The 23,163-nt window shown below is 42.8% G+C and overlaps 3 protein-coding genes and 1 long non-coding RNA gene across 4 annotated transcripts in view; 1 reads left to right on the top strand and 3 right to left on the bottom strand.

Annotated features, from left to right (window-relative positions):
* The window catches only part of LOC118385296 (tyrosine-protein kinase ABL1-like), a 54,982-nt gene extending 45,271 nt beyond the window's left edge, over window positions 1-9,711 (bottom strand). The window contains exon 1 of the mRNA XM_035772321.2: window positions 7,890-9,711. Coding sequence (XP_035628214.1) covers window positions 7,890-8,022 — 133 coding nt within the window. The 5' untranslated portion in view covers window positions 8,023-9,711. The remainder of the gene's footprint in view (window positions 1-7,889) is intronic.
* Window positions 9,712-9,792: 81 nt separating this feature from the next.
* LOC118385300 (uncharacterized) lies at window positions 9,793-17,326 on the top strand. Its single transcript, XR_004825991.2, has 2 exons — window positions 9,793-10,142; window positions 16,967-17,326. It is a non-coding gene; the product is annotated as an uncharacterized LOC118385300 (long non-coding RNA).
* LOC118385297 (exosome complex component RRP4-like) lies at window positions 11,430-15,313 on the bottom strand. The gene is made up of 9 exons (XM_035772323.2): window positions 15,146-15,313; window positions 13,786-13,887; window positions 13,522-13,567; window positions 13,328-13,417; window positions 13,052-13,117; window positions 12,735-12,803; window positions 12,437-12,613; window positions 12,087-12,215; window positions 11,430-11,834 (listed from the first exon to the last, which is right to left on the bottom strand). The coding sequence occupies exons 1-9, from the start codon at window positions 15,304-15,306 to the stop codon at window positions 11,754-11,756; spliced, it is 921 nt and encodes a 306-aa protein (XP_035628216.1). The 5' UTR covers window positions 15,307-15,313; the 3' UTR covers window positions 11,430-11,753.
* A 276-nt stretch (window positions 17,327-17,602) lies between the features above and the next one.
* Window positions 17,603-22,303, bottom strand: LOC118385668 (PR domain zinc finger protein 12-like). The gene is made up of 5 exons (XM_035772881.2): window positions 21,973-22,303; window positions 20,079-20,269; window positions 19,573-19,728; window positions 19,109-19,223; window positions 17,603-18,862 (listed from the first exon to the last, which is right to left on the bottom strand). The coding sequence occupies exons 1-5, from the start codon at window positions 22,190-22,192 to the stop codon at window positions 18,423-18,425; spliced, it is 1,122 nt and encodes a 373-aa protein (XP_035628774.1). The 5' UTR covers window positions 22,193-22,303; the 3' UTR covers window positions 17,603-18,422.
* Between the last annotated feature and the right edge of the window lie 860 nt (window positions 22,304-23,163).

The following is a 23,163-nucleotide window of genomic DNA, read 5'->3' as shown; positions in this document are numbered from 1 at the left end:
TTACCTGATGCAATGAGGGGGTGAAAAACAATCCGGACTAGGAGAGAGAGGGCTATCAGACAAATACGGCCCACCACGCAATGCAACAGGAGACTGTAACGATATCAGCATTGAGATATTGATACCAAAAAAGAAAGTACGAAGCAGACAACTCCATGGTCCTTTAAAACCTACTTTTGTAAAATATTGTGTGCTACATCAAAATAAACAAATGTGACTGGGTGACAACATAAGTCAGTTTTTACCAAGATTACGAATGTTTTCCATAAAAATTATGCCCACTTCATATTTTGTTTCCTTTTTTCCCCTAACTTCCTAGTATCCCAATATTAGTAATGTGACAACATGGGTGTGGGTGTCTTTCAAGTTATTAGTCGTGTGTACCTGATACACATCGTACAACAACATGCTTACTTGCAGGTTCCTTCTCGACAATGCTACAACAATAAGAAATAAGACAAGAATATGAACATAAAGTAAATGGCAGTAAGATTTCTGCAGAAGTATAATACATTAAGGCACAAGTAAATCAGTAGTTTTCACAATTTTACAATAATCATCATTTGACCCAGACAACTGGCAATGGAGCAACATTTGATATTCCATTATGTTAGGAAGGTGAGTGGGTGTGCACCTGTGTGGGTGGGGAGAGACGGGAAGAGGGAGAGACAGTTCTGTGACAGAACTGACCACGCCTGGGTCTATCTCCCATTTGGTGACCATAGATACCCTGTTAACGGCTATGAGGTCCATCTACATAAGAGAATACATGGTAGTGGCGGCAGACTCAGTTCAGTCTAAACGAGGCCAGTTGTATACACTTAGCCCAAACGCAGTAAACAGGGCACATGCAGTAAATGCCTCGGCTCTTTTTACAGGCTATCGACCTTAATGAGATGTCCTGCAGATGTTTCTAGGTCTGGGAGGGAGAGGGCCTGCCTGTCCAGAGGTAGAGAGAGAGATAATGGTTATGAGCATATGCTAGGAGACTGGGAGCTGGAGCAGAGGAGCCACTGGTTGGTTGTCTTGGTGTCTAAGTGGATCCAGATGCAGCCAGAATAGCAGAAAAACTGAATAGAGATCTTCCGTTTCTAGGAAATTTCTCACACGGAATAGCCTTCATTTCTCAGAGCAAGAACAGACTGACGAGTTTCAGAAGAAAGTTGTTTGTTTCTGGACATTTTGAGCCTGTAATCAAACCCACAAATGCTTATGCTCCAGATACTCAACTACCGTAATTTCCGGACTATAAGCCGCTACTTTATTCCCACACTTTGAACCTCGCGGTTTATACAATGACGCGGCTAATTTATGGATTTTTCCCGCTTTCACAAGATTCATGCCGCCAAAAAACTGAGCACCGTCACATAATGTGACATAAATCGAGCGAGCTCAAACTTCCCATCATTCTGATTACAGTAGTAATTTTGTCACCCTCATCATGGCAAAGACACGGAGAAATGCATATGATGCAGCTTTCAAGTTGAAGGCGATAAATCTGGCTGTTGGAAAAGGAAATAGAGCTGCTGCACGGGAGCTTGGCCTTAATGAGTCGATAAGACGTTGGAAACAGCAAAGTGAGGAACTGACTCAGTGCAGAAAGACAAAAGCTTTCAGAGGGAAGAAAAGCAGATGGCCCAAAGTATTTGCAGCCACTCGACATCAGTGTAAATCGTGCATTTAAGGTGGCGCTCCTTGTTCAGTGGGAGGCTTGGATGACAATTGGGGAGAAATCCTTCACTAAAACGGGCCGCAGGCGAAGAGCATCTTATGGTCAAGTCTGCCAGTGGGTCCTGACAGCGTGGAGCATTGTCAAAAAATCCACTATCATCAACGGGTTTCGAAAGGCTGGACTGCTGCGTGTTGAAGGGGCAGCATGAGCGACAATGAAAACGATCCAACATCGGATGAAGCAATTCTGAGGCTATTCAACTCCGACAACGAAGGAGATGACTTCAGTGGTTTCAGTGCACAGGAGGAGGAAGAAAGTGACCAATGACTTTCTTGGTAGGCTACCGTTTTAATTTTTGTTACAAGCTGTGTTTCGTTAAAGCCTATTTATTTTTGTTACAGGCCGTGTTTCGTTTAAAGGCTGTGTAAAGTTCATTTGTTTCAATGTACCGGTTGGCACCTGCGGCTTATTTATGTACAAAATACATGTTTTTTAATAATTCAGTGGGTGCGGTTTATATTCAGGTGCGCTTAATAGTCCAGCAATTACGGTAGTCTAAAGAAGGCCAGTTTTCAGCTATGCTAACATAATTGCAAAAGGGTTTTCTAATTATCAATTAGCCTTTTAAAATTATTCACTTGGATTAGTTAACAAAACGTGCCATTGGAACACAGGAGTGATGGTTGCAGATTTACCTTTATTTAACTAGGCAAGTCAGTTAAGAACAAATTCATATTTTCAATGACGGCCTAGGGACAGTGGGTTCAGGGGCAGAACGACAGATTTCTACCTTGTCAGCTCAGGGATTTGAACTTGCAACCTTTCGGTTACTAGTCCAACTGTCTAACCACTAGACTACCCTGCCGCTGATAATGGGACTCTGTACACCTACCTAGATATTCCATTTCTCTTTTTTTTATCAGCCGTTTCCAGCTACAAAAGTCATTTACAACATTAACAATGTCTACACTGTATTTCTGATCAATTTGATGTTATTTTAATGGACAAAAAAAAAGTAATTTTCTTTCAAAAATAAGGACATTATATAAGTGACCCCAATATATAAAAATTGGAAGCCATGAGCAAAATGGACATTTGTGGCCCCAGCATTCCAATAGGGGACAGTGGCATTAGGATTAAACATGCTCTGACTGGAAGGAATTTCTATCACAAGATGGAATTCACATCATAGGTAACAGGCTGTCCATAGAGAAAACAACAGCTGTGCTGCAGGCCTAGGCCAGGGTAGAGGGGAGGCAAGGTGGCAGAGAGAGAGAGCTCACACAGTGCATTCCTGCCCCGACTTGGAGCGTGTGTCTGCTCCGAAAAATGGAGGAGCACCAGAAGGAGTAGGGGATGGGGGGGTCGAGAGTATAGGGAGAGGGGATGTGGAGCGGGGCAGAAGCTTTAAATCCTTGCTCTCTCTGCTCAGGCGGACTCAGATGAGCTGATGAGTGTTTTTTTTGCACAGGATTCTGTTGTTTTAAAAGCCGTCCAGACGGCTCACTGCTGCCCTGCCGGTTAGCACAGCGATGATGAAACACGCTCCCCTGAGCACATTTCACGCAAGGCTTAAACTTATTCCTCAACTCTGAAGCCAGGCTGCTGGTGAGGTACTCCACCCCCCCTGCTCTCACACCTCACCCAGCCCGCCTGCGCCAGAGAGCAGTCACACAGAGGAGGAGCAGAAAGTGAAAATTATGCCAAATAAGATTAATGAAGTATGAAGACGTTACCACAGTAACACACAGTTGATATGAAGTTCATAATGGAACATCAACATACATGCCTGTTGTTGTATAGCCTACCTGGAGTTAGAATAAGGTGAGGACAGTATGACCTAACAAAACAAGTACAAGCCATTGACCTGGGCTAAACTATGGGAATCTGAACAAACATCAACCAGCCTTTTAGAAAGTGTTTATAACAACGACAAACACCTCGGCCGACATACCTCTACGCTGAAAGGTTCACTGATGATTCAGCCTTGCCCTCAGGCTAGATAAAGACCCATCTGCCCTACAGCCTGCATTAGGTAACTAACAATTGTACCCCAGACAATTATAAAAGCATGTGTATGCACTGAAAAATGTATACAATGTATTTATTCCATCACTGTTGGCCATTTCTCTAACCCATTAGCAAAGTAGCTCAGTCTTTCAAGTTCCCCCATCTAATTCATGTCACTATCATGACATTTAGCCAACTCATTCACACGCACTAATGATTGGCTATCGTAGTGATTAGGCCTGGTTTATCATAATCATCATAACCCATGTTAGCTTACATGATCAAACCTCTGAACTCCATAGCCACCAGACCGGTTTCTGCCACTGGGACCAATTGCCTCAGTGGTTCGCTTGATGGTATTTGAGCAAGAAAACAATATGTCTGTCTATAATTGCTATGAAACAAGAGCAAGCGAGGGAGACAAAAGGAAAGTAAGAGCAAGGAACAGAAAGGCGCCTGTGCAAAAGAGAGAGCGAGAAAGAGGGGGGTTCCACCAGCTATTTGAGAGAGGAATGCACAGGAGGTCACATTCCTGACTCCACTGCTGTGGCTTGCCCTATGTTCAACTCTCTCTCGCTGCAAAATAGGCAATACTATTCTAGCTGCAACTGGAGCAACATTAATCACATGTTTATTGTCACAAGCTTCGTTAAAAAACAGGTGTAGAGCAACAGTAAAATAATTACTTACAGGCCCTTCCCAACAATGCAGAATACAATCAAATATTTGAAATTTAACACGAGGAATAAATACACAATGAGCAATGATAGCTTGGCTATATACACAGGGTACCAGTACTGAGTTGATGTGCAGAGGTACAAGGAAATCTAGGTAGATATGTAAACATAGGTAGGGGTAAAGTAACTTGGCAATAGCAGCAGCAGCATATGTGATGAGTGTGTGTGTGTGTGTGTGTGTGTGTGTGTGTGTGTGTGTGTGTGTGTGTGTGTGTGTGTGTGTGTGTGTGTTGGAGTGTCAGTGTAAGTTGTGTGAGTGTGCGGGTAGTGTCCAGTGTGTGTTTGCATAGAGTCAAAAAGAGTAGATAGTCTGAGTAGCTAATTGGTTAACTATTTAACACACAAAATGCTTCACACTGGGCCAATTAATGAATAGAACGGAGGGGTGGATGGGGTGTACAGATAAGACTGGTGTAGAGAACACTGGTGTACAGATAAGACTGGTGTAGAGAACACTGGTGTACAGATAAGACTGGTGTAGAGAACACTGGTGTACAGATAAGACTGGTAAAGAGAACACTGGTGTACAGATAAGACTGGTGTAGAGAACACTGGTGTACAGATAAGACTGGTGTAGAGAACACTGGTGAAGAGGATATGCACCAGATGTCAAAACACCCCATTATGAATGGAGGAGGAAGTGCAAAACAGAGAAAAGCCAAATGAGAGATTTGGCAAGGGCATCCGTGTTCATTCACTGCCTTCAAACTAGGCTACATGTAGGCTAAAGGTGTGTGAACCCTGGGTCCGTGGAGTCTTGAGCTCTACCTATATAGACTGAAACTCAATTTGAAACGTGCAAAAGAGCGTGTTACTTGTGACAACATTTGTTTCAAAACCTCTCATTTGAATTATTTTTTAACTCAAATGTTATGGAGGATAGGAAACAAGGAAAGGAGACCATAAGAGAGTGTTGGTACCACCTGCATGCTGTGAACAGCCCCCTAGAGAGAGGGGACGTGTCAAGCTGACCTTAAGGAGAGATTCACCATCCGTCTACACACAGACATACCTGCTTTAGCCAGTCATCAGCTAGGGACTAAATTGGCTTTGCTGACCACTCCTTTCCAGGTGGTCAAAATGACTCATCGAGGAGGTGTTGCTCAAGCGGGGGCACAAAGGCTGTTACAGAGAATTGACAGTGCAGACTTTAGGGGGAGGGCAAGACGGCCCTCCAACCACCCCCGCAGTGGGACATTCCAACATGGAAACAGATTACATGAGAAATGTCAATATCTACTTACCGGTAAGTTCCACCAGCTAGCCTAAATGTTCCAGAACTGTCAAAATAGGCATCAAAACTACATGCCAGCATTAGAATCACAAAACTACATTTCCTTGACCAGTATTCTCTTCACCTTTCAAGAGTCAGAGTTCCCAACATCACATCAAGAGTCATAGTCTACGTATCATCCATCTAAACAGTCAGATAGTAATGTAGCCTAGTATAGGCCTATTTCCTCTAACAGATCAGAGTGCTCTCTGTCTCTAGAGCTTGGCGACGTGGCCAGGACCAGGCCACCAGGGGCGAAACAGCTGGCCGCAGTGAGCGGCAAATCTTACCAGGAGGCGCCTGCTGCCCCCGTCTTCAGGACCCAAAGGGATCAGGGGGTAGCTTTTGTGTCTAGACTGCACAGATTCCATGAGTTCCAGACAAAAGACAGAGGGGGGGAACAATGGGTGACTCTTCCATGGGCCATACATGATGAATGCAGCTGCTAGAACAGCCCAGGTCCCTGGCATAGGACACCAGGAAGTGGGGGTGATATCACAACAAGCCTGCACTAGAGGGGGGTAGGCTAACCAATGCTCCTCATATGGAGAGACTGGAGAAGTATATCCCGGCTATCATCAGAAGCAATAGTCTTCCAAATTAGATCATGCTACCTATAATTTTGTGTATTTTACACTAAGTCTATAACATTTGAAAGTTTATTATCTCACTGGCTCATTGACCTAAACCAGGCAAGTAGGCCTTTCCTCCTTCCTGTTTCAGGCTTGTTTTTGAGGGGACAAAGGGAAAGAAAACAGAGCATCTCAACTGTCCTTTAGATACATTTACACAGCATTTCCACTTCCTGAATCCCCGCAAAAACCTCCCAGCAGGCAGCAGTCATGCCTTGGTGCAAGCGCCCTTGAGAGGAAAAACAATAGCCGATACGGAACTACGGCAATGATCAGGTAACAAATGACAGGCTTCTAAACCACTTCTTGTTATCTGAATTGCAATATTACCAGGAGTTAGAGGAAATTAGGTAGGGAAGACCAACCTACTCCAATTACTCTCTAGAAGCCCAACTCTGATGTTCTTGGGTGGTGACACAGTGGTGCAGAGGGGAGACAGGTCTTTGCTTGCCCTGCCTCTCTCCCTGGCTGTGTGCGGAGGTCTAAACCGGCCTGGTGAGAAGCTTTGCGTAGGCTAGCAGCTCACTAGCTAGCGAAGGCGTCCCGGGTAGAGCAACATGGATGTGAGTGACTGAGTGCTGACATCACCCTCCTCTCGCAACATGACTCACATCACCTCGTAACCCGACTGACTCATTGCAGGAGGAAGGAGCCAAAATCTATAATAATTCTGCCACTGACCCTTTGCCGGAGATCACTCCAGTCCTCCTCTCCATTTACTGGCAGCACCTTTAACTTGCATCCTTACCCATTATTGTTACGCAAGAGGCCTCTGAGTATCTATCCCTGCCGAGACAATCGCTGTATTTAAAAGACATTCAGTATCACTGGCATGCAATCTGATTGAAAAGGAAACGTTGTCAACAAACAGGCTACCAAATCAAAGTTTTCCATACAGAATCCCTGAAAATGTTTACGCTTAATATGTTTACACAGAGCCCCTGTGAAAACAAGGAGATGCATATCCTGGGGCGTTTCCAGTCAACTCGGCCTGACTTTCAGTCAATGCAGGCCATTTACTCTTTACATCACCTGTTGCTGTTGGTTGTCTCCACTGGCCTACTACGGTAAGCTTCATCTGAAAAGCTGAGGAAACACAAAAACTGTCCAACCCACCAACAACTGGAGTACAGCTATGAAAAAATATATTAATAAATTGCCATGTCAATTGACATCACAGTGGGATATTATTCATCAATCGCCATGACCAAACACTCACACGACCCCTCTCACACAAATCAATAATGCTGCCCACGGAAGATTTAGCAATAGTGAGGGCATACTAGCACGATCAAATGATTGCGAAGGGAACTTCAAATGCAGGCCCCTTAAAAACGGTGCCTGCCTCATCACAGCCCTGAAATCTATATCCCCAACGATCATAAAAAGCTTGACCTTTGGGGTGAACAAGCATGATGAAACCAATCACGACCAAACTCTACTGAACTGTGAATGAGGAAGAGGTAAGTAGAAGCAGATTCGGAAGAGAAGACAGGGAGAAAAGAAAGACAATATATTGTTAATGACCAAAGTAGGGGTTGGGTACAGAAACAGTGTGTTTTTACCATGCACAGCGAACACGTTACAGTGATGGGCTCCATGCCGTGATGACTCCCTCTTCCCTCCCTTGATGAAATTCAGCGCTGGCAGACTCGGTCTCCTCTGGTCCCCAACAAATTTCCCCGGCTGCTGCCCCATAAGGGCAGGGTGCCAGGCCGCAGCCGGGTCACCAAACTGGGCTCTCTCACCACCTGGGTGTAGGGAACCTGATGGGTAGAAGATGGAGAGCAGGGACCCCCTCCGTGGTGCGATTTCCCTCAGTCAGTTTTACCTCTCCTGGTGCGGTGATGACTGGAAAGTGGAGGCGGCGGGAGATGCTCACTTGTGCATCCCACCACTGACACCAATGCAGGAGTTCTGGATGGAGGGCAATGCAATGGCGAATGGGCAGGCTGGTCCTTATTACTCAAATTCCTCCCTCTTTATCATGCATTGACTGCTTTGGTTGTTTCCGTTACTGTTAGAGAAGGTCTCTAATGGCACTTGTGGATTTTATTTGTAAGACAAAGGCAGTCAGAAGAATACTGGAGGCCCAATCAAAAGACATTAATGTTGATCTAAGGACTAATCGTGATGACTTACATTCATCCAGCATGAAATAACATAATGCAGGCCTAAGCCACTACTGTGCTCCATTGACATGGTTGCTTTAAAAGTAAAGAGGACTCGAGAACAACTGAGAAAGCTACTATCAAGATGGGGAACTACACAGAATCCTAGAAAAGGCACAATTCCTACATTTACCAGCTGAGCTGAGAAACCTCAGTTCCATATCTGGTAAAATGGTTCATAGAGTTAGCAACCGCGGTAGACAGCTTCAGGCACCAATCCTGGTCGTCCCAATACAATATCTCTGCAGACACTGGTCATATAACACTTGCCTAGTCAAATACCGGCTACATGTTGTACAACAGTTGTGATCATGTCAATACTGCACATGGCCCTGTGGCAACTTCCTCCTAGACTACAATAACTAGATATGTTTTCTCATGGTGCCCTTTAACAAACGTATTGGTTTTCAACTCCATGCAATCCACTCATTTGACAGGCCTTAAAATGTATATTTGACATTTAGCTCGTTTTGCTGTCATATCCCTCTGCGGCCATCTCTCGTGCTTTTCAGGCCACACTTAGACATGACAAAAGGCACTAGTACGGGCTAAACTGTGTTTGATGAGCAATCATGGGAAACTTAACTAGTTCGCATTACTTAGATGATAGCTTTCTGGTAAAGCCAGTGGCTAATATAAAAGGTTTAAACACTCATTCAATGTGCTAGTTTGCAGACAACTGAATAATGTTATTCAGTAGCTTTGAAGATGCAGGAGTGCTCGTGCAACACTGTTTGTTGGAATGCTAGTTACGGCTAACCGTGGAGCTAGCCTTGCTTGCTAGATGGCGTTCGAGAACCTGGAAACACACATCGGAACAGTCAACATCTGTCTAACTAGCTAACTTGCTAATAACCAACGATAACTTCGGACTGAGTACGTTGTCGTCTCGTTTGAGTCAATAGTGACAACATTAATGAAGTTTTGGCTAAATGTCCACCCAACCCTTGGTATTCAATTATTTGTCAAACTTCCGCGTCCACCGTTCTGCAGAGTTTATCTCCAGCAGTGCATCCCGACCCAGGTACTTTAACCAAGGCGCAGACTCCAAACTTCTCAAGCCAGCCAGTGTGTTGTCAGGGAGTTTTCGCAGCTCCTTCTCAACAAGTGCAAATAACAAGCCCGTCGTTTGTATCTCCCTGATACCTATACTTAATCATAGCTCTTTCGATAAATTGTGTGCAATTAACTTCGTTCGGATAGTCTCCGCTGAGGCAGCCATATTATTTCCGTAAGCAAGGTGGTTTGCTAAAATATGGGTGGGGATACGTTTTACGTCAGAGCGTGCGTGGGCAAGTAGATGGGGCCCACACAGACACATCTCTTCTGTGTTTTTGATGGGACATGCTGAACTACTCTGTAGTATGTCAATGTGGCTAAAGTCATAGACTGACATAAAATCATTGCAAAGTATCAACTGTTGATAAATAGCAGTTTCACTAAAGGTAAAGGGCAGGCAGTAGAGTTGGTTTCATGAATCAAAAAGCTGTCCTTACTGACTGGAGGTCGTTTCAACTCATCTTCGGGAAATAGGAGTAAACAAATAAGAAAGAATCAGCTGAGAACTTTTTGGGATGGACATAGAGGGGCTGTCTAAGATTCCTCCACAAGGATCTCTCATACTCTCAGAACGTGTGCCCTCTTGAGGTAAGATCGTCTTATTGGGGAAACCTCTAATTAGAAACATTACTTGCAAGCATGATTATATCAAGTTCTCACACACTGATAGCTTGAGGCATGAACAGCTTGGTATGTATTTCTTACGAGAGTAGTTACTCGTACAAAAGTACAACATTATCAACATTCCTCTGACCTCCTCAGCCATTGCACCAGCAGCTCTATTGTAAAAAAAACATGTTGGTTCCCCGAGCAAAAACCCTGTGCTTACCCAGGAGCACGAGTACAGAACATTACAAGACTGCTTCCGACCGTTCTATGACAGATGCCGGGAGCTGATGCTGTCGTAGTCCATGTGGGGTCAAACGACATCAGGAGGCCTTGCTTGAAACTTCTGAAAATGTATTTTAAATTACTGATTCTAGCACTGGAAGATTCCAAAAAGCAGTCAATCATTTCAGGTCGACTACCATTGTTGGTCCATGGGTGTGAAAGATTCAGTAGACTACTGGCATTTACTCACCTGGCTAAAAGATTACTGTAGCTCTGTTGAAATCACTTTTATAGATAACTTTGACACCTTCTGGAAACAGAGGATATTCTACAGGAATGACGGAGTCCATCCAAATCATCTTGGTTCCTGGACCCTGTTCACACATTTCAAGGCTGCGTTGAGACAATGACTTATCAATGACCCAAAACCAGCAACCTGGTTCAGGTTATCAGTCAACCTACCAGGGTAGTTACAAACAGCAGAGGAATGAAATCATCAACATGTACTGATCACATCTATACTAAAGCTGCCCGAAATTTGATTTAAAGCAGTATCCAAATCCATAGGATGTAGTGATCAGCTGATGTACGAAGGGCTATATAAATAAATTTGATTTGATAGTGATCACAATATAGTGGCCATGTCTAATATATATATAGTGTATAAGAGATCTTACAATACGTTTTGTAGTGATTCTTATGTTGATGATGTAAAGAATATTTGCTGGTTTGTGATGAGGAGCAACCAGACGCTGCACTTGACACATTTATGAAATTGATTATTCCAGTACTAATAAGCATGCACCCATTAAGAAAATGACTGTAGAAAAACTTTCACCATATTAAAATTAGTTCAGTTCACAGGGTTGACCTTAAATTAAGGGACAGACGTAAATGAATCCTTAATTTTCAGAAATGACTGTCGAAGCAACACAATTACTAGGGATTTACAACGATGGTGAAACTTGGGAGACAATGTGCGATTAAGTGGGTTGAAATCTTCCGGGAAGTGACACGGTTAAATAAGGGACAAGTCAAAATGCGGCATGTTTACACTTTAGCAAGCCTTTATTCATATTAAAAAAACATCTGATTTATTGAATGCTCCATGTGGTCTTTATTAAAGATCACTTCATTTAATATAACAATTCAAATGCAATATCGGTGTACAATTTCTACTTAAAATATCAAAGGGACACAAAAGGCGCTTTTTGTGGAACGACCCGGGTATCTTCTGGTTGAGAGTGCAGACCTTGGGCGGGGGTTCAGTCCCTAACACAGTTAAGGCCTTGGTGCCTAGACTTGGAATGCAGGGAACACCAACCTTCCATTGTGACAAGGTTACAGAAAGGTTGCATCTACATACTCTTAACCCTCCTGTTCCACCAGTTTCTGACGCGTCACCATCACAATCTCCTCCATCACCTCCGGTTTTAAGATATCCTTGATCTAGAAAGACAGAGAGACAGGTAACTTTATATGCTTTGTAAACACTTTGAAATCTGATGAAAGGTGCTAAAAATGCAATGTCATCATTGTCATCATATGAATGGCTTGGATGGCTATAGATTGTGTGTCATGCAAAATAGCTTGCCATCGTGTCCCTTTTAAAAATAATGATTAACTGAGGCACAATGAATGGAAAGGTTTGCTTCTCTCAGATCCTCTTTCCATTAGCCAGATCAGTACAGACAGCGTTACCTGGTGTGGGAGTGATGACTCGTAACAGTAAAGCACACTGGTGTCATACAGCAGCACCTTGTGTGCCCCCAAGGCCAGCAAGCAGTTCCTTAACCGCGAGATCACCTCCCGATCAGAGAGAGAGACCGGCTGAGAGAGGGAGAGGTTACAGTGAGGTGAGCCGGAAGACCATGTTGAGAAAGGGAAACAGAAGGATTGGGGTAGATAATATAGTAAAAGTCAAACAGTTATAAGTCTTGTTGAAAGATAAGTACAAATTCAAGTAACACTTTAAGTAACACATTATCTACGTAGAAGTTGGATCCCTTGTATTTCCCACTCGCATCTCTGTAGCCCCAGGCAGCTCATACCTCCAGACTGGTGTAGTATCCTCCAGCCTCCTCGTCCTGCTGTCCTGGGGCAGGGTACAGCCACACAAAGCCATTGTTGCCCAGGATGATGGAGGCCCCACACGGCAGGTTGTGGAAGTGGGTTTTCTGTCTCTTGATGAGAGAGGGAGATAGCTGCACAAGAACTCCTTGCCCCAGCTGATGTGACGTGGTTGCAAATTAATAAGAGAAGAATATGAGGTCAATGATTTTCAATCCCTTTAAAAACCATAGAACATCAAAATTATTGATCACACATTGGGTAGTTCATCTTAGCTACCTTTCCGTACTTTAAACTGCGGGTGTGAAGAGAGAGTGCTCCATCTGAGAAAACAGACTGTACCTCTGCCTGAGAGAAGAGCTAGTCAAGGACAATCTTGACCATAGTCACATACAAATGATGGAGCAGATAGAAGTTAATGCATTCATCAATGAGAGAATGACACTTTCTAGTAGACGGTGGAGTAAAAAAAGAAAAGGGAATCTCAAGATAACAAAGATTCCATGTATTTCAATGTAGTTCGGAGGGTAGGCTGGATATGATGAAGGAAAAAGGGCCCAGGTTACTGGTTAGGGTCAGATCAGATCAGAGGATACACTGATGAGGTCCCCCTCCTGAAGGTAGTCTCTCATGGTGAGCTCATCTTCTGCTGACCGTCTCCTCTAAGAAGGACAGATATAGACATAGAAAGATGGATTTATGGTAAGACAAAAAGAAAGAGAGAATAATGTAAATAAATATCCAAAGACGTTTGACCAACAGTGTCATAACAATATGCTTGCACTGGGTGCTAAAGAGGAAGAGAGGACCAAGCACACATTTACCCAAAGACACTTCCATATTCCAAGATCTAAGTTGTCTATTCCACTCACCAGCTCTCCTCCGGGCAGATTGACAGAAGACAGCAACAACACAGAGTCCAGTCTGGAGTTGGTCTCCACCTTCCAGCGCTTCTGTTGCACCTACAAACAGCAGACAAACACTAAGCTCCAACCAGGAGAAGCACGATCACCCCAAGTCATCATTTGCCTTACTGACCGTATCACCACCTGAAATGGAAACATACCTCTGTGATCCTTCCGACCACCACATCTCCAACCTCCCCATTGAACCTGGGAATCAGAACAGATAAAGATGGCAAAATTAATCAATAACAAGTCATATAGGTTTTTACATGTAAAAAAAAAAAAATGTACATACCAACTTAGACTGTGATACAATAACAGCAGATGCTGCACAATGGAACCGTTGTCTTCAACAAAGGGTCAGTAGCTAATCACTGTGGTAAATCTAAGCCTACAGACATTACTGTGGCACCTGGTCCACTTACCTGGTCCTGAGCGGCCGTACACAGACAAGCTTATTCACCCTCTCCACCTCTCCTGCCACAGAGGCTGTTAGTTTTTCTTCATCCATGTAAGTCCCATGACCCCTAGAATGAAAATCAGTTTGGTCTAATCATGACTCACTCAATATCCACTTTCAATGTCAATGTCATGTATACTCCAGACTCCGACATTGCTTGTCCTAATATTTATATACTTCTTAATTCCATTCTTTTAGATCTGTGTGTATTCTTGTGAATTGTTAGATATTACTGCACTGCTGGAGCTAGGAACACAAGCATTTCACTACACCTGCAAGTACATCTGCGAAATAGGTGTATGCGACCAATAAAATTTGATTTGAACACAATTCAAATTACCTTGGCAGAGGGGGTATGATTCGATGAAGAGAAACTTGAAATTGTGCAACAAATATTAACAATAGTATAGTATAGTAATAGTATAGAAAAGATAGTATAGAAAAGATTGTTATATGATCTTCCTGGAACTTGTCAGTAATACATATAGCAGTAAATATACTTACAAGATTCATAGAATATTATTGTAATATCTGACATATGGGTATTTAACATTTAGACATAACAGAAATATTGCATGTATTAATATAAGAAAAAACATACAAGAGACATGAAAGCGAAGCATTCTAAAAGGTGTCACACAGTGGGGCAAAAAGGTATTTAGTCAGCCACCAATTGTGCAAGTTCTCCCACTTAAAAAGATGAGGCCTGTAATTTTCATCATAGTTGCACTTCAACTATGACAGACAAAATGAGAAAAAAAATCACATTGTAGGATTTTTTATGAATTTATTTGCAAATTATGGTGGAAAATAAGTATTTGGATTAGCTGTCACAACGTGCCATTGGAACACAGGAGTTGCTGATAATAGGCCTCTGTACGCCTATGTAGTTTTGCTTTTCTTTCAGAAACAAAAACATTTCTAAGTGACCCCAAACTTTTGAACTGAAAACACCTTCCTTATTACGGATTACTTATTCTATTTTTGCATAAATAATCTTCTGCCATACAAGATTCTTATTCGATGTTCATTATTATTATCCATTACGGGACGTCAAACTGGCTAAATAACCTATGAATGGAGTGAATAGCTACAGTACTGTACAAGTGAAACTTGCAGAGTATTATGCACTAACAAGTGAGACCTGACATATCATGTCAACATCATATCTAACGTTAGCTAGCTACCTATCTAAAGCAAATTAGGCAAACAAGACGTGGATTAATATTGATTTACAGTAAAGAGAAGGGGGGGGGCTCAGACTCAAATTTTATCAAATGGGAGCAGTACTCGTGAGGTGCATACTAGCTTGTAGACAGACATACCTCATAAACCCTGTATCTGATGTAATCACATCACCGGGCACAACGAGATCTTTCCCATCCAAAGCGGACAGGGAGGGTGATAACGATACTTGTTTCCGAAAAGTTGGTAATCTCATGTCCGCAGCCATGTTTTCTGTCTTCTGTAAATTTAAACGGCGCATGTAATTGACGTCACGGATACTTGGCCATTCAGAATGTACCGAAGACGATTTCCACAAAATCCAAATGTCTCTCGACATTCATTCATTTTATAACTTATTTTCACAATATTTCAAACTGCATGAGTAATAATGGGAAACAGACAATGCCTTGCTTTGCAAAAAAAAAACATTGTTTACGTAAGGATGATAGTTTTCTTTAGTGTCTTGCGCCATCATGTGGACTTGAAGCGATAGCATTTTTCAGTATCATTATGTGTAGAGGGCAATAAATAAATAACAGAAAATCATAACATTTTAACATGGAAATAGCTGTTCTATAATTCAGCCTACAGTAGTAGCCAATGTGTGGTGTTCAAAGTAGGCCTAACTTCCATGAGACTTTCGAAAAGGAAGTGACTGAAAATGTTGTGTTGTTTGATGCAAGAAACCACTTTACAAAATAAAATGCGTTATTATTCCCATACCATTATTACAGAGAATCAGACAAATTATGCTACCCTCTGCCTATTGGCTACTTAGCTGATTCAAGCCTGTCCCAAAATACAACACTGCACCTTTAAGACAAAATAAAGCTCTTTACCTGACAAGCTTTTCAAAGATTGATAGAGATGTTCACGTTTTGTGCTCTTGTAGGAATAAATCGCTCCCCCATTTCTGACTACAAATGATCTCTAACAGGGCTAATAATTCACAAACTAGCAAAGGATATGAACAAATGTGCACACGTTTTACATGCAGCTCTCGCTTTGATCTCAAAACAAGCCATCACTCATCACAGCTCATGCTGTAAACACAACCCAGTTCACAGGGAACAGCACAGATACATATATGGCAATGGTCTATTTGCATATTGGCCTTCTGCAGCCCTGACTGGTTATGCCCCACAGGTCTGTGTAGAGCACGGCCAAGATGTGCATGTCAATGCAATAGAATCCTACACCGATACTTTCTGCCTACAACAGCATCTCTGGCATTGTTAGTTTTGCATACTCTTGCATAGTTTATTTTGTTTTGCATTGAAAGGGGCTAATAATATTGCATTGATTTGATTACAATTTCCACAGTAAAGGGGGTAACTCGGGGACATCTCAAGAAAGTTGAGTGAAGTTCTCATGCTTCTCTGCTCTGGCTGATATTTATTCTGCACAACATGGACTTGACAAAGTGTCGACTGAAATCCACAGGGACACTTGCCCACGTTGACTCCAATGCTTCCCACAGTTGTGTCAAATTGACTGGATGTCCTTTGGGTGATGGACCATTCTTGATACACACAGGAAACTGTTGAACATGAAAAACCCAGAAGCGCCGCAGTTCTTGACACAAACCGGTGCGCCTGGCACTTACTGCCGTACCCTGTTTAAAGGCACTTAAATATTTTGTCTTGCCCATCCACCCTCTTAATGGCACACATACACAATCCATGTCTCAATTGTCTCAAGGATTAAACATATTTATTTAACCTGTCTCTTCCCCTTCATCTACACTGATTGAAGTGGATTTAACAAGTGACATCAATAAGGGATCATAGCTTGGATTCACCTGGTCAGTCTGTCAGAAAGAGCAGGTGTTCTTAAAGTTGTATATACTCAGTATGAAGTTTAAGATGTTTGACATCTGTGTGGACAGTGCTTTGTCAAATGATATCTGTCACCTACAGGGTCTGAACCATTCTTGTGTGAGTTGAATGGCAGTGGTAGGATGTTTCACATCCGGGAGCCAACCTCCAGGCATCTCCAGGCCAGCTACCTGAAGACATTTGCCCCCTTCCAGGTCTGCCAGGAGGATGGAGGCAGTGTTTGCGACTGCCGGATGTGGTTCCCCAACATTACCTCCCTCCAGATGCACCTCATCCACAACCCATGCAGCCTCTACTACAGGTTCCTCCCTCGCCAGGGAGTCAACACACAACCGTCCACAGAGTCTGTATTTTGCAGGAGGCACAGGGAGGAGGATGAGAATCCTCACCAAGTGGTGCAAGCAGGAGCTATGGTCCTCCCAAATAAATATTATTTCCAGATTATAGCCACTTGTGTGCTTTTGTCGGTCATGGTCTTCTTTACACCTAATAAACATTCACAACACGCTAGTTCACAGGAGGTTGGTGGCACCTTAATTGGGGAGAACGGACTCGTGGTAATGGCTAGAGCGGAATAGTATCAATTGCCTTTCCATCCATCCGCGCCATTCGCGCCGTTCTTGTGAGCCGTCCTCCCCTCAGTAGCCTCCACTGCGTTAGTTCATAATAGGCTACCAAAAGGTCCAAAGTAAAGAACACTATGCAGACGTATTAATATCATTCTTTATTTAGAATATAAGGAAAGCATACGTCTTTACATTCACATACAGTTCATCATTACACAACACTTTACATTAATATACAGAGATAAAGGGACAATTTATTACAGTGTAAAATTTTGAAAAATGTACACCTATTTCTACATACTGTACATTTCATTGGAAATCAACTTTTTTACTTTACTTTTTCAAACAATCTTCCTCCTGAGTTGGAAGGCCTACGATTACAGGACGTAAAGTGAGGATAATCGTATTTGATGACAGCATGAAGGAACCGCCCAAAAGCTCAAATCTGTTATGGTAAAACATCCTTATCTGAAATACAGAGTACTCGTCTTGACCAATAGAATTATTAACTAGAATAGCAAAGTATTTCCTTTGACATGCTGCATCCTGGCAATACTGTATTGACTATACAAACAGATGAATAATGGGCAGTTAGCCTACTCTTGGAACCAACATTCAGTCCTTTGTTCAGATTAGTACAACAGTTTCCTTTGGAACAACAAAGTGTTTTTGACACACTCAGATTTTTTTGTGACCATTACAAACATAATACCCAATAAGTCTAAGCAGACTCGATTGTAAATAAGGCAACCAGTAAAAACGTATTTGAGAACGGCTGTACTATCAGCTCAACCCACCAGACATAGTACACCCGGACATACTCTGGTCCATTGCAAAGTCATAGCGATGCCTGCCACACCAGCAAACAGTAGCCTCTCTGAGAAGGAGGGAGAGCGCAACCTGTGGCTCAAGTGTGCAGAGGTAAAGTGCAGAGTTGTTTGCATTAGCAAGTTTCTCTTTCTTCTCTGCTATCATAGCACCATGGTGGGGATACGGTGAACCAGGGGGACCTGGTGTTGGTTCAGGCTGGTGATCGGTGGGGGTGGAGGTGAGATTTGGGAGGCAGTGTCTGCGCCCCCCGCCCCTGGTCTGTGCCTGGCACTCTTCTGGTGTGCCCGCAGCCCTGCCAGTTGGGAGTAGGCGCTCTGGCACACGTGGCACTTGTAGGGGCGCTCTCCGGTGTGCAGGCGCACGTGGTTGCGCAGGGTGGATGACTGGCTGAAGCGGCGGTTGCAGAAGCGACAGACGAAGGGCTTGTCCAGGGTGTGGATGCGCATGTGGGAGCGCAGGTTACTACGAGAGTTGAAGCCCCGGTGGCAGATGACGCACCGCATGCGGCTGGTTGCAGATGAGGAAGAGGAGGAGGAGGAGGGGGAGCAAGACGAAGAGCCGTCACATGAGTGAGAGTCCTCTGAAGGGAAAGGAGAAAGTGGGGAGGTGAGATCTTTATGTCAGTCACATCAGTTTATGAATTATCAAATGTTGATTTTTACATGGAAAATAATTAGTCTATTTGCAGTAGTTTGAAATGAACAAGGGTGATGTAAATCTGTTGGCTGCAGCAGAGCCCATAACACATATGCCCCACAGGTAAAAGGGGTCAGATAGTAATCTGGTTCTCTAATAACGCCCATAGCGTGAGGAAAAAGGAGCTCACCATTGCGGCTCTTTTTCTGATGCTCTTCTTCTGTACCGGGAACGCCAGGAATACCAAGGAAGGTGTTGTGGGAGTTTCCGTACCACACTAGCAGCTCCTGGTCTGGAGGGATAGTCTGTAGAGAGCAGGAGGAGGAATGTTAAAGAACTAATAGGATGAGGTAACTATATCTGTGGAGATCCTTTGTTCCGATGATACTCTCCACCAACTTTGCATTACGCATCAAGAGTCAGATCTCTGTACAAACAGCAGGTTGTGCTATTCAGCAGCTGAAAATAGGTTGCCCTATACAGGCTAGGGGAGATTTGACCCTTTTATACAGTCTATGGAGTCTACATCAACAAAGAAGGCCTACAAATGAATGGGCTTAGCAGAACTTGTCATGGCAGCAACCACACGCTTTCAACGGTCCTTGTGAAGGCTGCATGTCAGTTGTGAGTGAGCGTATCTGACTTGGTTCTCACCTCCACGGCCCTGTAGAAGATGCTGCTGCCGATCTGCACCACCTCCAGGTTCTGCTCCTGCTCGTTGCGCGCACACTTGATGTAGGTCATCCAGCTGCGATGGTCCTCCTGACTGGCATCAATGAAGTAGCGTACCGTGCCATCATCGTTGAACACCTGAGATCAACAGCAAGAGGTTAGGAGTCTGGTACAATTGTAATGCAAATTACCCACTGGGCACACACACTGGTTAAAATAAAGTGGTTCCCACATTATGTCAATTAAATTACTTAAAACAAATGTGGAATTGACATTGAATTGATGTCTTCGCCCAGTGGTTATTCTTGTCCATGTGTGACAGACTCTTAAACATACAGCTTACTGGTGAACAAGACCAACTATTCCCCCTTGCACATGTGCTTCCTTCACAAACATGGCATACAGAGAGATTCAATGCTGTAATTCTCCTGCCTAATTGTGATAGCAGCTCAGTCCCTAGTTATGGTAGCTGCACAGATGATTCTCACCTCCCACATGAGGTTGTTGTTCTTTAACAGGTCCACGTGTTCAGGGGAGATGACCGTGCCAGTAAATGGACCCATCTCTGTGCCTGCCTTGATCCAGGTCTTGGAGAAGATGCCCAGGCCCTCGCCAGGTATAGAGCTCTGGGCAATGATCACCTCACTGGGCAGCACCAGGCTGGACAGCTTCTGGACCTCTGCAAACAGAAAAAAAATTGTAGGTTATTTGACTGCTGCGTACATTTAATTAAACCTATGAATTTGGTCATTCCATGGTTATAAATGCATGAAATTGTCTGCCTACCCAAGCTAATCAATTTGCCTAAAAGACGTTAAGGTTAGGAGTGGTTTAAGTCAGGCATTGTGCATTAATGCCAATATGTTTTTTTTCATAAGATAAAATGTCAAAAAGCAATGGTTGATGTATAGGCCCATCTTTCGAATAAAAAAAGTTGAATATGATGCTTTGATAGCGTTTTGATAAATCATGCATTTTAAAAATATATTTTTACTGACCTATCTAAAATATTATTTAATAAGTGTCTTACGAATTAGGTGTTTAACATTTTGTAATTGCCAACACAGCAAATAGGTTGTATCTTATTTTGGTCACGAAATATTAGGTAGCCTAACATCTCATCCACCGTTTAATTCGATTAAATGGATGAATTGAAAGTTGTTTCAAATTTTTTTTTTAACTCGCAAGCATTTTCATCCCTCATTCAATTTTTTTTTTTTTTTAACACTTGGGTTTCTTTAATGTCAGAATCAAAGAAAATGTATTTGGGACTGCGAAAAGACGGCTCGAAGAGAGGTTAAATGGTCTTCTATTGCTCAGGGTCCAGCCATTTGTCATGCTTCAGATGTGATATTCATTATACCCTACTGGAAAGAAACGGCTAATTCAAAATTCATTATCCTTTTAAGAACTTTGTAGCAATAAAATTGCGCTGAATGAAATGAGGACTTGTTTAAAAGGCCCAGGAATTTCTCGAACAAAAAAATGGAAAGGCGATTAGATGGTTGACATGGTATGAATGGCAATAGAATTAGCCTTCACGGTGCATTATCTGAGGAACAGAAATCTTTTAAGGCGAGAGAAAGAGAAAAGCGCCGGAGCCCATAGCTGCCAAAATAGGAAAAGAGACTGTCCGGAGATTGATGAATGCGGGATAAAACCCGGGACACCTCAAAGAAAGGGAACCTTTCTCTCCCTTCGGTTTAAGTGGAAACTTTCTCAGGTCAAGCACAAAGTTAACCAAATGAGTTTAATACCCTTCGTCTTTCAGTCAGCAACAGTTACACGCCTAACAAGCTTCTAAATGCAAGGTCTCAAAGCACTAAATGGGTTAATGCGCTAAATGGGTGGAAATAAAAGGGCCAAAGAATGAAAATACGGGAGAACAGTAATGAGAAAGTCACAGAGACCTTGGGAAGAAATCTAGAACAGAGGAGTGACGGTTTCCACTTCTTTTGGTTCACTCTCAATGACACATGAGACCTCACTGAGGTTCTTGTGTTGAATACATTCTTTCAAAATGCCCATTTTACACGCCTTTTAGTCAATTATTGTCAACAAGAGGGACACTTGTTAAAATAACAGAAATTGTTAATAGAAAATACATCTAGGTTGAGTCAACATGTTGAGGGTATTGTTTTTTTGGACCAGTCGTTTTATAGCCTAATAAAATGAACCATATTTATAAAAAATATATATGATTCCACTCTCATTATAGCCCATGTCACAATTTGGTATAATAATAATAATAATGCTACATTTAACGAGACAAGCATTAGGATGTTAAATTGACACAGATAGGCCTAGGCAATACGTTCTTTAGGCCTAGTGGCTGGTTGCCCGTACAGAAATCATAGGAAGAACTCTAAAAGGGACAATTACCTCCAACGAACGACTGTGCGAGGACCTCGGCAGTGAAGGCTGTCTTGGGACCGATGCTGCTCTGCCTCTCCTCCATCAGGTGCTCCCCGATCACATTTCTCCACCGTCCATACAGGAAACTGTGCAGAATGTCTGAGGTGATAATATCAGACAAGGACCGACTCTGGCATTTAAATCCAGACTTCAGGGCTAAAGCCTCTGCAGGTAATACCGAGCCCATCTCGCAAACTATTGCAAGCCGTGTTCAGATATGAGTGTCTTTAAATGCAAAGTGGATATTCCTTCCTGTTAGACGGCTGGGTGGAAATGTGCCGTCCTCCTGCAGCGAGGGTCCTCTTTATAAGTTGCTGGTCTGACCCCTCTCTAATTAGTTATTAATGACACTCCCCTTATGGTATGGACCTGCTGCAGCAGAAGAAAAGCCGCCTCTATTAGGCGGTCCTTCCCTTTCATATGAGAGAGAGAGATAGAGAGAGAAGGAAAGAGAGAGAGAGAAGGAAAGAGAGAGAGAGAGAGAGAGAGAGAGAGAGAGAAACAGAGAGAGAGAGAATGAAAGAGAGAGAGAGAGAGAGAGAGAAGAGAGAGAGAGAGAGAGAGAGAGAGAGTGTGTGTGTGAAATGGAGAGAGACAACAATGAGCCTATAAGCCAATAGACTACTCAGCAATATAAAGGCATAATGTCTTTAATCTTTAATGCAGACATGATTGTAAATAAACAAAAATGTTAGGGGAGTATCCATTTTTGTCAGTCGCTTACAAATGATTCAACATCCCTTTACACACCAATCAGATTAGATGTTTCTTCATGAGAGATGTCCAAGACAGCCTTCTATAAAACTTAATTCCAAAAATCACCTGGTCGCCAGTTTACCAATAGTTTTAGTAAAATATAAAATGTACATTTTAAAGTTACTGAATAGGGCCGTATTAACATATAGCGTAGATCAAATGTAAATATGGCTAAACAATTGATGCAAAATTCACGTTTCTATATTCCACTCAAATGCTATACAGCACAATGAGTCCCACGATTATTTAACAGAGTGAAAATGCTGTCAACTTTAAACTGGTTCAACAATTAGTTTAAAAGTTTGTCTGTCATCAAATTAAGGTCATTGGGTCTGGGAGTTGCTTAAACGTTCTTTCTCAGGCATTCCGCATTCATGTGGTTGGCAATATTAATTTTCTTCC

The sequence above is a fragment of the Oncorhynchus keta genome, chromosome 6 (assembly GCF_023373465.1).
Source record: "Oncorhynchus keta strain PuntledgeMale-10-30-2019 chromosome 6, Oket_V2, whole genome shotgun sequence".
Taxonomy (NCBI): domain Eukaryota; kingdom Metazoa; phylum Chordata; class Actinopteri; order Salmoniformes; family Salmonidae; genus Oncorhynchus; species Oncorhynchus keta.
This window is presented reverse-complemented; position numbering and strand designations above follow the sequence as displayed.

Excerpts from the sequence above, each read along its gene's own strand:
- LOC118385297 (XM_035772323.2), bottom strand. The coding sequence starts at position 15,306 with ATGCGCCGTTTAAATTTACAGAAGACAGAAAACATGGCTGCGGACATG. Across the intron at positions 13,888-15,145 it reads TCAGATACAGGGTTTATGAG|GGGTCATGGGACTTACATGG; the intron begins GTATGTCTGTCT and ends TTTTCATTCTAG. Across the intron at positions 12,216-12,436 it reads GATACTACACCAGTCTGGAG|CCGGTCTCTCTCTCTGATCG; the intron begins GTATGAGCTGCC and ends TCCCTCTCTCAG.
- LOC118385668 (XM_035772881.2), bottom strand. The coding sequence starts at position 22,192 with ATGGGCTCGGTATTACCTGCAGAGGCTTTAGCCCTGAAGTCTGGATTT. Across the intron at positions 19,729-20,078 it reads ACAACAACCTCATGTGGGAG|GTGTTCAACGATGATGGCAC; the intron begins GTGAGAATCATC and ends TGTTGATCTCAG. Across the intron at positions 18,863-19,108 it reads TCAGAAAAAGAGCCGCAATG|AGGACTCTCACTCATGTGAC; the intron begins GTGAGCTCCTTT and ends CTTTCCCTTCAG.